This window comes from Protopterus annectens, chromosome 12.part0 (genome assembly GCF_019279795.1).
Source record: "Protopterus annectens isolate FY-2018-M chromosome 12.part0, PAN1.0, whole genome shotgun sequence".
NCBI classification, from domain to species: Eukaryota; Metazoa; Chordata; order Ceratodontiformes; family Protopteridae; genus Protopterus; species Protopterus annectens.
The window spans coordinates 194,661,121-194,675,052 of NC_056746.1; the positions used below are offsets into that span (position 1 = coordinate 194,661,121).

General features: G+C 43.1%; 1 protein-coding gene across 8 annotated transcripts in view; it reads right to left on the reverse strand.

The window, feature by feature from the left end:
- The window catches only part of TNRC6A (trinucleotide repeat containing adaptor 6A), a 3,393,689-nt gene that overhangs the window by 401,608 nt on the left and 2,978,149 nt on the right, over positions 1 to 13,932 (reverse strand). For all 8 annotated transcript variants that reach the window (XM_044089241.1, XM_044089240.1, XM_044089239.1 and 5 more), the window contains one exon: positions 3,067 to 3,225. In XM_044089241.1, coding sequence (XP_043945176.1) covers positions 3,067 to 3,225 — 159 coding nt within the window. The remainder of the gene's footprint in view (positions 1 to 3,066; positions 3,226 to 13,932) is intronic.

Below are 13,932 nucleotides of genomic sequence, written 5' to 3' on the forward strand. Positions count from 1 at the left end.
GCTCTTTTGAGTTGGCACCGTCAGGAGAGGTAGCAATTTTCTGTTTTAATTGTTCCCAAGTGTGTTGTTGATATTTTAACATATGGAACTGACAACTGAGTGCTCGGACAGCTAAGATTGCAGAGGTGTACACCTTCTTACCCCATCTTTCCAGAGCTCTGGAGTCTTTATCAGAAGGAAGAGGATTCTTGACAGAACTAGTCTTAAGCTCCTTTGGGTCCCTGTGTAATGACATCAGGGTCTGCAGCAGGATTCCTGTACAGGTCTTTGTCAGAATCCGGAACTCTGTAGTACCGGTCAGGTTTAGTTGGAGCAGGAGGCAGGGCATCAGGGGCTAAGCAAGATGCATGGAAAACATCATTCACCACTTCCAAAATAGGTGGGATGGCCAGGGGTCTGTGCTGGGGCAAGTCGTTTCTTTGACTGTGGAAGTCTTGAGATTTCCAATGAAAATGTTCCCCGTGGGAGTGAAGAATTTCCCCAAAAGAGAGGTCCTCTGGAGGTGAGGCAGAAGGGATGGATTCCTCCTCATCTGAATCCTGAAACAGTTATGGGATGTTGTTCCTCTTCAAAAGCAGAATAATCAGATTCCTCACACTCTTGGTCTGTCAATTTCTGCAGAAGGATGCCTTTTCCGAGTGCCCCCCCGAGTACCTCAGATAAGGAAGATGAGATCCTCCGCCATTTTAAGCATTTGAGCTGGGGTTGGGGAGCAGTAGCAAGATGGTTGCTAGAAGCAGATTTCCTAGGAGTGGCCTGGCTTCTAGGCCTGAGAGGATCCGTCTGTGTCTAAGAAGCAGTGTCTGGATGCGAAGATATCGGTTTTTGTCTAGAATCAGTAGTGCAAAAGACCTCTTTGGAAGCCAGTGTCTGTGCCGCGGCTCCGGACCCAACAGAGGCAGAGACAGCCAAAGGCTCGGAAGACGAAGTGGATTTCTGCAGCATACCAGACTCCGAAAGGGTCTCCGCAGAGGCCTGCGTGGAAAGCGAGTCAGGCATTGGGGGCTGCGAAAGCACCTCACTGAATTCCGGAGAACTAACGACTTGCTTAGCGTGGTAGGAAGACTTATCCTTGTGTGGGCTCTGTCTCTATATCTCTAAGTTTTTTCGGAATGTCGACAAATTGTTGGCTGACAGATGCCATATCGAAATTCTAAGACAGAACACAAAAATAATTGTCTACAAAAAGAGCTGCATGTCGATTGGTTCTCGCATTAAAGAGGGCACTGAACTAGCAACGAGGGATGTCATGGTCTGGGCCTAAACAAGTGATGCAGTGAGAATGAAATTCTCGGTGTGGGATCTGCTTTCCACAGGCTAGACAATTAACTTTTTCGGACATCGGTTAGAGCAAGAAAAAAGGGCACCCAATGGGGTACAGGTTCATATTACGTTATCGAAAGATAACGTAATCGAACGATCAAAACTTTGAAATGGCAGCACTTCGAAGCTTGTATTGTGGAGGGCTGCACCCCCCACAGTCCCCACTAAATATATATTCCAACTCAGAGATCGCACTACAGTGAGGAAAGGGCAAATATTCCAATCCTCACTGTACTGCGATCCCACAATGCGATCTTAGAAATGCTGCCATTTCGAAATTTTGATCGTTCGATTATGTTATTTTTCAATAACGTAATAGGAACCCCGGGGTACTTAGCTTTAGATGTTTTCTGCTGAAATTCAACTTCTGGTAGCACCCGACCGGCACACATGTGAACTGCTTCTACTATGGGCTCCATGGCAAGAAAGACTGATGCAATGATGTCGGCTGCCTTGCTTTACAGCACTGATGTCAGACTACAGGCAATGGCAGCCGGTGCACAAAAACACTGACTCTAGTATTCGGGCCGACCGAGGGCTACAACAGCAGGGATAACCCCACAGGGTGATGACTGCAACAGTGAAACATGAAGAACATCCAGAAGTTAGCTGTTGTACAGCTAAATAAATTGATAAAGCCCCCTCTCATGCCCAATGCAGAAAGTCCATTTGCATTCAATAGGGCTAAAACATGGGGACTCAAGCCGTAGGTGCTTGGGCCAGGAACACGTGAAGATCACCCTCACCAGAGCTGATACCTTCTTGCCTGATTGGGGCTGGTGGGATCTCCAGGGCTACATGCTCTGCCTGTAGAATCCTTCACAACCAGTACCTTGGCATCTCCATTTTCTCCTAGAGGAGAAATTAGTCTTGCATATGATGGCTATTCACTTGAGGAAGACAGAAATGGCTGATGATCCTTCATGAGAAACTTGCTGTGATGGAAAGTCCTGAAATACTGAGCTTTAAACAGCAAGGTCTTAGCATAGGTTTTGCAGTGCTTGCAAGTGGTGACCTGATGGTCTTCATGGAAGAAGAAAAAGCACTGAAGTCAGACGTTTTGGGAAATTCATATCTTTCAGGCACTCTAGTTGGTAAACATTTATGGAACAGGCATAAGCCTCCAAAAATATCCCTAAAAACAATCAACAAGCACAAATTAAAAGATACAAGCCACAATCAGCAACAAATGACATAATGCTATAATCACAGTTTAGTAAGAAAACTTGTCCCAACTGAGGTACCCATTACTCTCAAAGCCAGCTGCAAAGAGCTGACAAGTTAATACCAATGCATTTCTTAAAGCATAAAGTAATCAAAATTGTGTGTGCCATGGTCTTCTTTACAAACAAATATAATGATGTCCCAACTATAGGACAGAAATTAGGTCTGTTCTGGAGACATCTGCGTGCTCTAGAAGTCTAGCCAGAGGGACAAATGCACATAAGGAGACGAAAGTGAAGCGATGAACACCTTTGGTTGCTATAAATTGGATGCATCATCCATTCAAAATACTCTGTTTTCAAAATAGTGTCAGCTTAAGATGATGGTTGTTTTCCAAAAATCCTGCAGAATTTCAAACTACGAGACGGTCATCCTTACAGACCACCTACTTAATGCAACAAAACAGCATACAGACTGTCACAAAAGTCACTGTGACAGCAAGCAGAAAGTTGTCTGGTGAACCCTTTCAAATCTGCCAATCATAAAGCTAACTTTGAACAAATTACATTAGTCTCTCACCTGGTGGCCAGTTGATATTAGTAGAAGCACTGGGTGATTTGGCACGTGACCAGCCATCCCCAACAGGTCCTGGAGGGCTAGCTGAAGAATTACTGTTATTCATGAAATCATATGAAACAAAAGGAGGCTCTTCAAGCCTAAACCCACTTGAAATAGCACCTGGAATGAAAGGCAAAGAAATCAGCTACGTTTCAACAAAAATGTGAACTCTTGTACAAGGTCTCCATTTTCATGATGCTGCACATTTTCATGCATGTCTCTACAGCAGACACATTCTGAACCATTTTTTTTGTACAGAAACAAGATTCAGAAAATGACAGACCTTACACTGCTCAAAGTAGCTTGACAGGTTAACTTCACAACAATCAGGCTGACAGCATACTGAACAAGTTCTACATTTACAACATGATTAGATTCATATCATAATTTCTGCTTATCCTTCAGAAGGGACTCATGGAAACAGATAGCTGGTGCCAGAGCCATGGCCTGAAGTTAAACGCCAAAAAATGTATAGTCATACCCTTCGGGAAAAACAAGGTAACCCCAAGCTACCATATAGGTGGCAATCCACTAAGCACAGAATAGGTTATCAGGGACCTGGGGACCCAGGTTGACAGTGGCCTTTCTTCTGACACTCACGTTGCTAAAGTGGTTAGAAAGACCTTCTACATTGCCCACCTGATCATGAAGGGATTCACATCCAGATCTAGTGAGGTCATTGTTCCCCTGTACTCTTCACTTATCAGACCAATGATAGAGTACAATGCCCCATTCGGGATGTATCTCACCCGACATCTGCAGCAATTGGAGAGACCCCAAAAGTTCCTTACCAAAAGGATAAAGGGACTCCAAAATCTGTCATATGCTGCCAGATTGAAGAAACTCCAGCTCTATTCAGTTGCATACCGTCTGCTCAGAGGTGACATGTACCTGACATACAAGGCCATGTCCAACCCGGAATTAATGGACATGCTCCACCTCAAAAAATCCAAATCCACCAAAACCACTAGAGCAAGTGACTTAAACCTTAGCACGGATATAAATAGGACGTGCTGGAGGGATAGATTTATTACTCAGAGACTCCCTATGATGTGGAAAAAATCCCGGTCCATGTGAGGCAGAGCACCTCGCTGGCTCTGTTCAAGAGAAATCTTGACCTGTGGATGGGAGATCGTAGGTTTACCCCGGGAATCATCTCTGTGTCACTGCTGGACAGAGGCACAACAAATTAATGGGCACAGTATTTTTTCATATAAGGGGTGGCGTAAGCCACAAAAATTTGGGCTAGGCTTATAAATGCCTTAGGGCAGATAGCCTAGTATAAACCTATGAACCTATACACAAAACTGGAAGGTAGTAGTTGAAATATGCTCCAACAGGAAAGGAATGAGTGCCTTTACTGGAAGTTACAGCATGACTTGATAATGAAATGTCTTTTTTTTCGCAAGAATAAGGAATTTTCCTCATCCAACACCATCTTTACAATCTATAAGCACTCAAAGCTGTTAAAAGGCTCTGTGAATACCAATGTGTGATGTGACAGCCACTAAACAAATATGAGTGTTCTACAGCCATGATTTTGTGCCTGTGTGAAAGCATGCATGTGCCAATGCAACTAGGACGGACTAATATGGTGGACCCTATTCCTGCTGGGCCACTATCTCCACAGACGGCAACAGTAACAGGTAGAATATATAACACCAACCTGTATGAAGGCAGAGAAGCAAAAAGTCCAAACACTCAGCATGGGGAGCTCACAGTCAGTGGAAGGAGCAATAAGGTAAACAAAAAAACACAACAAAACAAACAAAAAAGTAACAGATTGAGATGGAGTCATGCCACCTGCCAGTCTGTAGACAAAAAGTCTGAGATTACATAACTCGCTGAATTATTCCTTACCATTTTCAGTGAAACAAATTAAGTGTTACCTCCGATCAGCCTGTGATGCCCAATTGTTCTTCTTCCACTGACACTGTCTTCTCTTACACATTGCTTACTTACTAAATAAGTCCCACGTCTGCTTCATACATGTGCAAAAGCCATTACATTAATAAGTCATTAATATGCATAGCTAGCAAATTCATTTCAGTTCTTAACATTGTTCGTAAAGCTGTGCATTCCACTTAAAAGGATGCTGCTGTTACAACTGTATTCAATAATTCTGCTGCACATCAAAAATCCTGACGTTCATAACTGTTATAAAAAGAAAAAAATTAAGTGCTATTCAGTTTTAATTCCTACAATGCAATTCACTCAAGAAAACTAAAGTGAATTGTGTCATCCTCCAAGCTAAAATTCTCTAGTCAAACTGCATTTTTTCCCCGTCACATCTTTAAGTTCAAGACCACACCACTGCACCAGAATCACTGTATTATACCTTCATTTATCCTGCCACAAATTAGCCATTATGGAGCCTCCATTTCAACATGATTTTGCAACCCCCACCCCAAAAAAAGATTTGCCTCCCATAAAAGGTTCAATTTGCTTGAGAAATGGCAGCATCCTTGCACCCAAATCCTCCACAGCAGGCCTAATCAAATCCGTGTAAGTATATCCTTTCAAACTTTAACCTATAAATTTGGATTGCACACTTCAAAATACAGCAAGTTAGCACAGGCAGTTTACAGAAAATAAGATAGTATCTGCTGACATTTATTCCAACCCTACCTATCCACTCCTGCTAAATACTCTCAAACTCACTGACTGTCCCATTAAGTTAATTAGTTTACAACATCAAATGCCTGGAACAGTTTATAAACTTGAGTAGATATCACTTGGAAGAATACCTGACAATGTCAATTCATTGAGAATGAACTGGTTCAAACTGCACTTACTCAACAGCATCAAAATCACACATTCTATAATACATACACAGAAACAAAAATGTAAAAACATGGAGTGAACAATATGGAGGGAAATATGCCATCCACACCCCTGCTTTCTATACATACTAACTACAAGGTCACAATATTTTTCAATTAAAAAAAGAAGTTATGTACACACCATAACATTCCATCTGTGTTGTCCATTTTCATTCTCAATGAATGGGTTTGGATCCAAACCTCTGATCTGACTTAGCCACTTCCTAAGTATTTCAGGATCTGGATCTTGAGCTCCTCCCTTACCACAATGCGTCAGACTAACAAACCCTCAGATTTATTTTTTATTTATTGGCATTTGTTTACTGGGAAAGTCCACTGGGCCAAAAGAACCCATTTTCAGTGGAGGCCCATGGAAAAGAAATCCACAATATAACAATACATAAAATGTAAACTAAAACGATTTGCATATGCATGATGCATACGTACAGATTTTTAGTGGTCAAGAGTCACAAACTAGTAAAGTGATTAAATTATTGTACTCTAAGGGCAGTATACTGAAGAAAAGATATCTTGGTAGTATACTGAAGGTGTTCTGATTTTACAGGCAACAGAGTGGAGAAAAAGCTGTGGATAAAGGAAACAAAATAAATTAGATATCTTAACTAGAGAAAACAAGTTTGCAGGGGTAAGGGTGTAAATCCGAGTAGGAACAAACTTAGAATATAGATAGGTTATGGATGGATGAAAGTTGAGGCAATTATACTACCACAGGGTGGAGAGGTGATGCCACAGAAATTTTTTGAAGGAAGAGATACTACTGGAGGTTCTGACAGCTAATAGGAGAGAGAGTCCCAATGCTTGAAGGAATAAAGCAATTTGCCAGCAGGAAGCTTACTCATGTCTACTTGCAGAAGAAGTTGATTTTCGGATCCAAGTGGTCTACTTGGGTGGTAGTGGGTTAGGATGGAAGAGAGGGCAGGGCAGTCTGGGGATTTGTAAATGACTTTGTGAGCTGTGATGAGCCGCAGGTAGGTTAGCTGATGTGGGAGTTATAGCCAGTTAAGTGATTTTAAGGCAATGCAATGATGGGAAGAGTGGTTTGTGTTGGTAGCAAACTTGGCCACCTTGTTGTAACATGATTCAAACTTGGTTTTTAGGGTGTAGTGGATGTTGGTGAGGAGAGGAGCACCGTAGAGGAGTGACGGTAAGAGAAAGGTTAAGGGAAGAGTTTTGCTTCGTAAAGCTGTTAAGATAGTATTTTTGTCGGTAGAGGTTGCCTAGCTTATAGTTTTTTTTTTTTATGTTACTGTGGATGTGGAGGTCAAATGTCAGGTTTGCATCGAGGATGACTCCTAGTAACTTGGTGTGGTAGACAACCTCTATGGTAGAGTTGGTTTGGGAGCAAATGGTGAAATCTGTTTTGCTGACAGAGAGGTTTTACTAGGGGTGAATAGTAACAATTTAGTTTTGTTTGGGTTTAGGGCTAGATGATTATTAGCCATCCTGCTTTCGCTGGTGGTAAAGGCATTCTGGCTCATCTGCAAGAGTTCTGTTTTTGATTCAGCAGAGCAAATAATGGTTGAATTGTCTGTGTATTGTACAACAGTTAGTTCCATGTTTAAGGTTGATACAGAAGTCATTTATAAAAATACTGATTAGTAGAGGTCCTAAAATGCAGCCTTGGGGAACACCTGTAGAGGAGTAAAAAAATGGAGAGAAAGAGTTGAGCCATCTAGTGGATTGTATACCTACTAGACAGAGTTAGGGGGGAGATACCAAGGGTGGAGAGTTTGCTGAGGAGTAGGGGGTGCGACACCATATCAAATGCTTTTGTAACATCAAGGAAGATAGACGATACAAATTTAGTGTTATTTTTGGCATGACTGATGGTGTTCATAAAGGAAATAAGGGTGGTAGTAGTGCTGTGGTCAGGTCTAAATCTGTGCTGAGTTGGAGAGAAAAGTTTGTTTAGTAGTAAATAGTCTAGAAGTTTGTGATGAATGCATTTCTCAAGAATTTTAGAGACAGTAGAGAGAATAGCAATGAGTCTGAAGTTAGATACATCTCTATTGTTACCACCTTTATGGAGTGGGAGAAAGTACAGTTGTGTACCTACCATAAATGTAGATGTTCGAGTGCATTCACTGCTGCAGTCATTACACTTGGGTTATCTTGCTGGCAGGCTACCCGCAGTCGGCTTGAATTCAAACGTCCTGGTCCGGCATCAGTTGCTGTCGCCTCTTCCCTGACGTCAGTGCGCCAGGGGGTATATAAGATGCAGCCGACACCATTTTCTTCAGTTTTTCTTGCCCCAGATGTCAGGTGCCCCCAAGAAGGTAGGCAATACATATTGCTTGTAAAAACATATATACCCTCATCTACAAGCAAATACACCACATAGGTTGTATAGGCTAGAGAAGTACAGATAAGTCCCAGCAAAGAAAGGGGGATGGGGGGACGGTAACCTGGACTGCAACAGTGAATACACTCGAACATCTACATTTATGGTAGGTACACAACTGTATTATGTTCATCGTGTTTCACTGTTGCAGTCATTACACTTGGGTTAAATCCCAAAGCTGAGGTAGGGCGGCTGGGTCTAAATAGGATTCGGAGAGGCTATGAGACCCTGCAGAACTGCAGTGGCAAAGCTTGCTCTGGATTTAGAGTAAAGAGGTAAGTGATAATTGCTTGGTAAAAGTGTGCACTGAACTCCAAGTTGCAGCCTCCAAAATTTCCTTGGTTGGTACTCCTCTGAGAAAGGCTGCTGAAGTGGCTGCTGCCCTGGTAGAATGTGGCCTAATATTCTTAGGCACTGATTCGCCATGCTGTAGATAGCAGAAACGAATGCAGTGTCCTATCCATTTTTAAATAATCTGCTTTGAAATAGCCTTTCCTTGTGATCCTGCAGCATATGCTACAAACAGTTGCTCAGTTTTTCTGAAAGCTTTTGTTTTGTTCAAGTAGAAGCGTAGCTGCCTGTGTATGTCCAAAGAGTGCAGAAGTCTCTCACCTTTATTCTGGGGATTTGGATAAAATGTTGGCAAATGAATGGTTTGGTTAAGAGCCACACTAGATACTACCTTTGGCATAAAAGTTGGGTTTGTCCTTATAGAAACCCTGTCTGGATGAAAAATGATGAAAGATTTCACTGCCATTAATGCCTGTAGCTCTAAGACTTTTCTTGCTGAAGTTATTGCTAAGAGCAGAGCAGTTTTCCATGATAAGAATTTTATATCAGCTGTACTGGCTGGCTCAAATGGAGGTAGTGTGAGCTTTTCCAAGACAAAGTTGAGGTACTGTCTTAGCAGTGGATGTGAGAAAATAGGAGGTTCCGTATTGTAATGAGCTGAAATGGCAAAGGCATGGATTTTAATTGATGAGAAGGATAGGCCTTTGTCCAGCATCTCAGTTAGGTATTGTAAAATTAGAGGAATATTTGGAACAAGTGGTTCAAGTCCTTGTGCCTGGTTCCAAGCACAGAATCTCTTCCATTTTTCTGCATAAGATTTCCTGGTGCTGGGCCTCCTGGCTTCCAAAATGACATCCATAACAGCTTTAGAGAGAGGTGTGTTCTGAGTGGCTGTATTATTTGCCATGCAGCCAGATTTAAGGTTCTGAGTTGGCTGTGCAGGATCTGATTGTTTTGTTGAGTCAGAAGATGAGGAATTTGAGGTGAAGTCCAGGCTGGGTCTTGAGACAAGCTCTTTAGGATTGGGTACCAGTGCTGGCGTGGCCAGTCTGGGGCAATCAGAATAATTTTTGGCTTCTCTTGTCTGACTTTTAGGCGTACCTTGGGGAGGAGAGGCAGTGGTGGAAAGGCATAAACTGTTAGGGTTTTCCAGCTGAATGATAGAGCATCCACTTTCCATGCTTGTGAGTGATAAGTCCTTGTGCAGAATCTCTACAGTTGGCAGTTGTGAGGGGAGGCAAAAAGATCTATGTCTGGGCATCCCCATTTCCTTGTTATCATACTGAAAACATGTGGATCTGGTTTCCAGTCGTGAGGGTCCATGAGGTTTCTGCTTAGTTCGTCTGCCAGAGTATTTTTCTTTCCTGGCAGGAATTGTGCCTGCAGATGTACTTGATAAGTCACTGCTGTGTTCCACAAAGTCATGGCTTGCCTGCAGAGGGGTAGGAATGAGTGCCCCCTTGCTTGTTTATGTACTACATAACTGTAGTATTGTCCGTCCTTAGAAATAGTTGTCCTGGATGTAGTAGATCCTTGAAGGCTGTCAGGGTATTCTGTACAGCCAGCATTTCTTTTTGATTGATATGAAGATGCATTTGGTCCGTGGGCCATGTGCCCTGAATACATTTTCCTGCCATCTGTGCCCCCCCCCAGGCATAATCCGATGCATCTGTTGTTAGTGTCTGCCTGGCTGTGGGTAAAGTGAAAGGCTGTCCCTTGTTGTGGTAACAGGCTAGTACCTATCATGAAAACTCCTGTTGCAGGCAGGGGATAAGAGTTATTATTGATTCCAGGCTGTGGCAATGTTGAGTCCAAACACTACCATTGTAGCTTCCTCATATGCAGTCTTGCATATGGAATTAGCAGGATGTAGGATGCCATAATGCCCAAAGCCTGCAGAATTTTTCTTGCAGGTAACTGGGTCTTTGTTGCCGTCATTTGAAAGCAAGTTGCATTTGCTTGTCTGGTGTGAGATAAGCCATCTGGGCAGTTGTATTTAAGCTTGCACCCAGGAATATTCTCTTGAGAGGGCACTAGTTTTGATTTCTTTTCGTTTACTGTGTACCCTAGGCAAATTAGTAATCTTTTTACAAACGCCAGATGCTTTAGTAGAATGTCCTTGCTCTCCGCTTGAATAAGGTAGTCGTCCAAATAGGGATATATTTGAAGTCCTTTTTGTCTGCAAAATGCAATTACTGGTGCCACATTTTGTGAAGACCCTGGGCGCAGTAGATAAGCCAAAGGGCAGTGCAGAGAATTGGTAATGCATTGAGCCAGCTATGAATCTGAGGTATCTTCTGCAAGATTGTCTGATTGGGACATGCAGGTATGCCTCTTTGAGGTCCAAAGTAACTAGCCAAGCCTTATTGCCCAGCATGGGTAGAAGTTGCTGCAGTGTCAACATTTTGAATTTTGGAACGTCCAAGAAAGTATTTAGAATGGACAGGTCCAGTATTGGTGTCCAGGCTTTGTCGTTTCTGGGTACCAAGAAAAGTCTTCGAGTAAAATCCTTGCCCCTGCTCCTGCTGTGGTACTTTTTGAATAGCCCTCATGTCCATGACAGCAGAAATTTGTTTTTGTGCCTCTGCCCATTGATTGTGTGGCAGGTCTGACATACCTTTTGACCTTGGAAGGGTGTGAAAGTGGAACCTGTAACCCTGAGAAACAATATTCAGAACCCATTTGTCCTGGGTGATCATGTGTCAGTTTTGTGAGAAAAGTGCTAGTTTTCCCCCCAAGGGTGCTGCCAAGAGGCAAGTGCTTGGTATTTGTAGAGGAAAGTCATTGGGACCGTTTCCTCTAAGGTTGTGATTTGTCTTCTCTGCCTTTGGGGGCTGAAGCACCCCATTGTTTAGGTCTGTATGAGCCTTAGGGCTGAGATCTGCCTCTTGGGCGTCTGTATCTGCCTCTTTGTGGCCTGTCTGACACTGGAAAGGACCAATTTTTAGTAAGCCATTTCCTGATAAATCTAGGTGGCTGAACCTGTAAGAAATCCTTTACTGTCTGCATTGATTTTGCTTTATCCTCCATTTTCTTTAACACCTCTTCTGCCTTAACACCAAACAAAGTATCATGCTGTAATAGAGCATCCAATAATTTTGCTTTAACACGATCAGGTAAACTCTGTTCTTTTAAACAAGCATGCCTTTGAATGACAGAACCTGTAACTGCGGCTCTGCAAGATGCCTCTAATGAATCAAAACTTTTAGTTATGTACTCACCATAACTTCAGATGTTTGGGATCCATCTCGCCTACATTCTGACTGATGGGCTCGGAGCCGATCCCTCGGCTCCGACTCGGCACGCTTATGCCAAAGAGCGAAGTCTCTTATTGGCTGAGCTTACTATATCCCAGGATGCACCACTACCAGTCCCCCAGATCTAGTTTGTCCGCATACATGCACACATGCACGCTCTGATTATATAACATCGTCAGATGAACAAGATAAAAACAGTAGAACTCAAACCGTTCAATCTCTTCTGATCTCCAAGGCAGGGGGCAGGAGGGTGTGTATTAGGAATGTATGTGTGATGGATCCCAAACATCTGAAGTTATGGTGAGTACATAACTAAAAGATGTTATGTGATCCTATCTCGCCTACATTCTGACTGATGGGACAGCGTCCCTAGCACCTGAATCCTGGGTGGCTCACTGGAAAACACTCCTGAGTACCGTGGAACCAAACGATGCTCGTCCTTTAGATGCCACATCCAATTTATAGTGGGAAATGAAAGTGTGCGGATTGGACCAAGTAGCCGCAGCACAAATCTCCGATATAGCGAGCTTGGAATGAAAAGCTATAGAAGTAGCCATAGCTCTGGTAGAGTGAGCTTTGATAGATGTTGTAAGTTGCTTATTCGAAGAAGAATAAGCCTGAGTTATGCAATCTCTAATCCATTTGGAGATAGTAGCTTTTGTGATGGTTTTACCCAATTTATTGTCTGAGAAGGACACAAACAACTGGTCTGACTTACGGTTGCTGAGTCCTGTCTAAATAGAAGCAATTGCCTGTGAACATCCAATTTATGGAGAGTGTATTCTGCCTGATTGGAGAATTTTGGGAAGAAAACTGGTAGCTCTAGAGACTGTTGGAGACAGAGATTAGAACAGACCTTAGGGACAAAGGATGGATTAGGCCTAAGTGATACTCTATCCTTGTGGAAAATCAAGTACGGTGGTTTAATAGACAGGGCTTGGAGCTCTGAAACTCTTCTTGCAGAAGTAATTGCAACTAAGAAGGCAGTTTTCCAAGACAGATATTTTAACTCACATGTAGCAGCCGGTTCGAAAGGGGAAGATGTCAATGCACGAAGCACTAAATCTAGATCCCACGGAGGGGCAGGATGAAAAACTGGGGGTCTTAACAGACCCGCACCTTTAATGAAAGTTTTGGATAGTCTGCTGCTCATCAATGGAGGATCCATGGACTCGTGAAATTTAGAAATAGCCGCTAGTTGGACTTTAATAGTAGAGACAGAAGATCCTTGATTAAACAGGGATGTTAAGAATTTCAAAACCTCTGGGATAGGAGCAGTGATAGGGTCTAAGCCCCTGAGTTGAGCCCAGATAGCAAACCTCTTCCACTTACTGAGGTACAATTTTTTAGTGGTGGGTTTGTGGGCCGAAGATAAAATGTGAATAACTTCCGGGTCTAATGTGTGACTTCTGACTAAAGTCGGAAGTGGAGGAACCAAGCTGTCAACTTCAAGGAGTGAAGGGACTGGTGCTGTTGTCCCGACTGATGAATTAACAGGTCCGGAATTAGGTCTAAAGTCCACGGATCGTCCACCGCATGTTTCTTGAGGTAAGGAAACCATACCTGACGAGGCCAGTATGGGGCAATCAGTATCATTGCGGACCCCAATTGAGAAGCTTTTTGAATGACTTTGGAGAGAAGTGGAATCGGAGGAAAAGCATAAAGTAGCCCTGTTGGCCAAGGTTGTGCTAGAGCATCCATAGCTGGTACTCCCTGATGTGGAGTCAAGGAGAAGAACCTTTTGCACTTGGTGTTTAGTGGAGTTGCAAATAGGTCGCAGCACGGTGTCCCCCATCTCCGAAAACCTGATCTGCTACTGTTTTGTTTAAGGACCACTCGTGAGGAGAGAGAATTGTCCTGCTTAATCTGTCTGCCAGTATATTCGATTTCCCGGAATGTGGGTCGCTACCAAGAAACGTCTGGTAGCTACCGCCCATTCCCACACCCTCATGGCCTCTCTGCAAAGGGGGTAAGATCTGGTCCCTCCTTGCTTGTTTAGGTACCAGACCACCGACATGTTGTCTGTGTGGATGGCGATTATGCCCTGAGGGAGAAACCTGTGTAAGGCCTGTAGGGATAGAAGTACCGCCCTCAT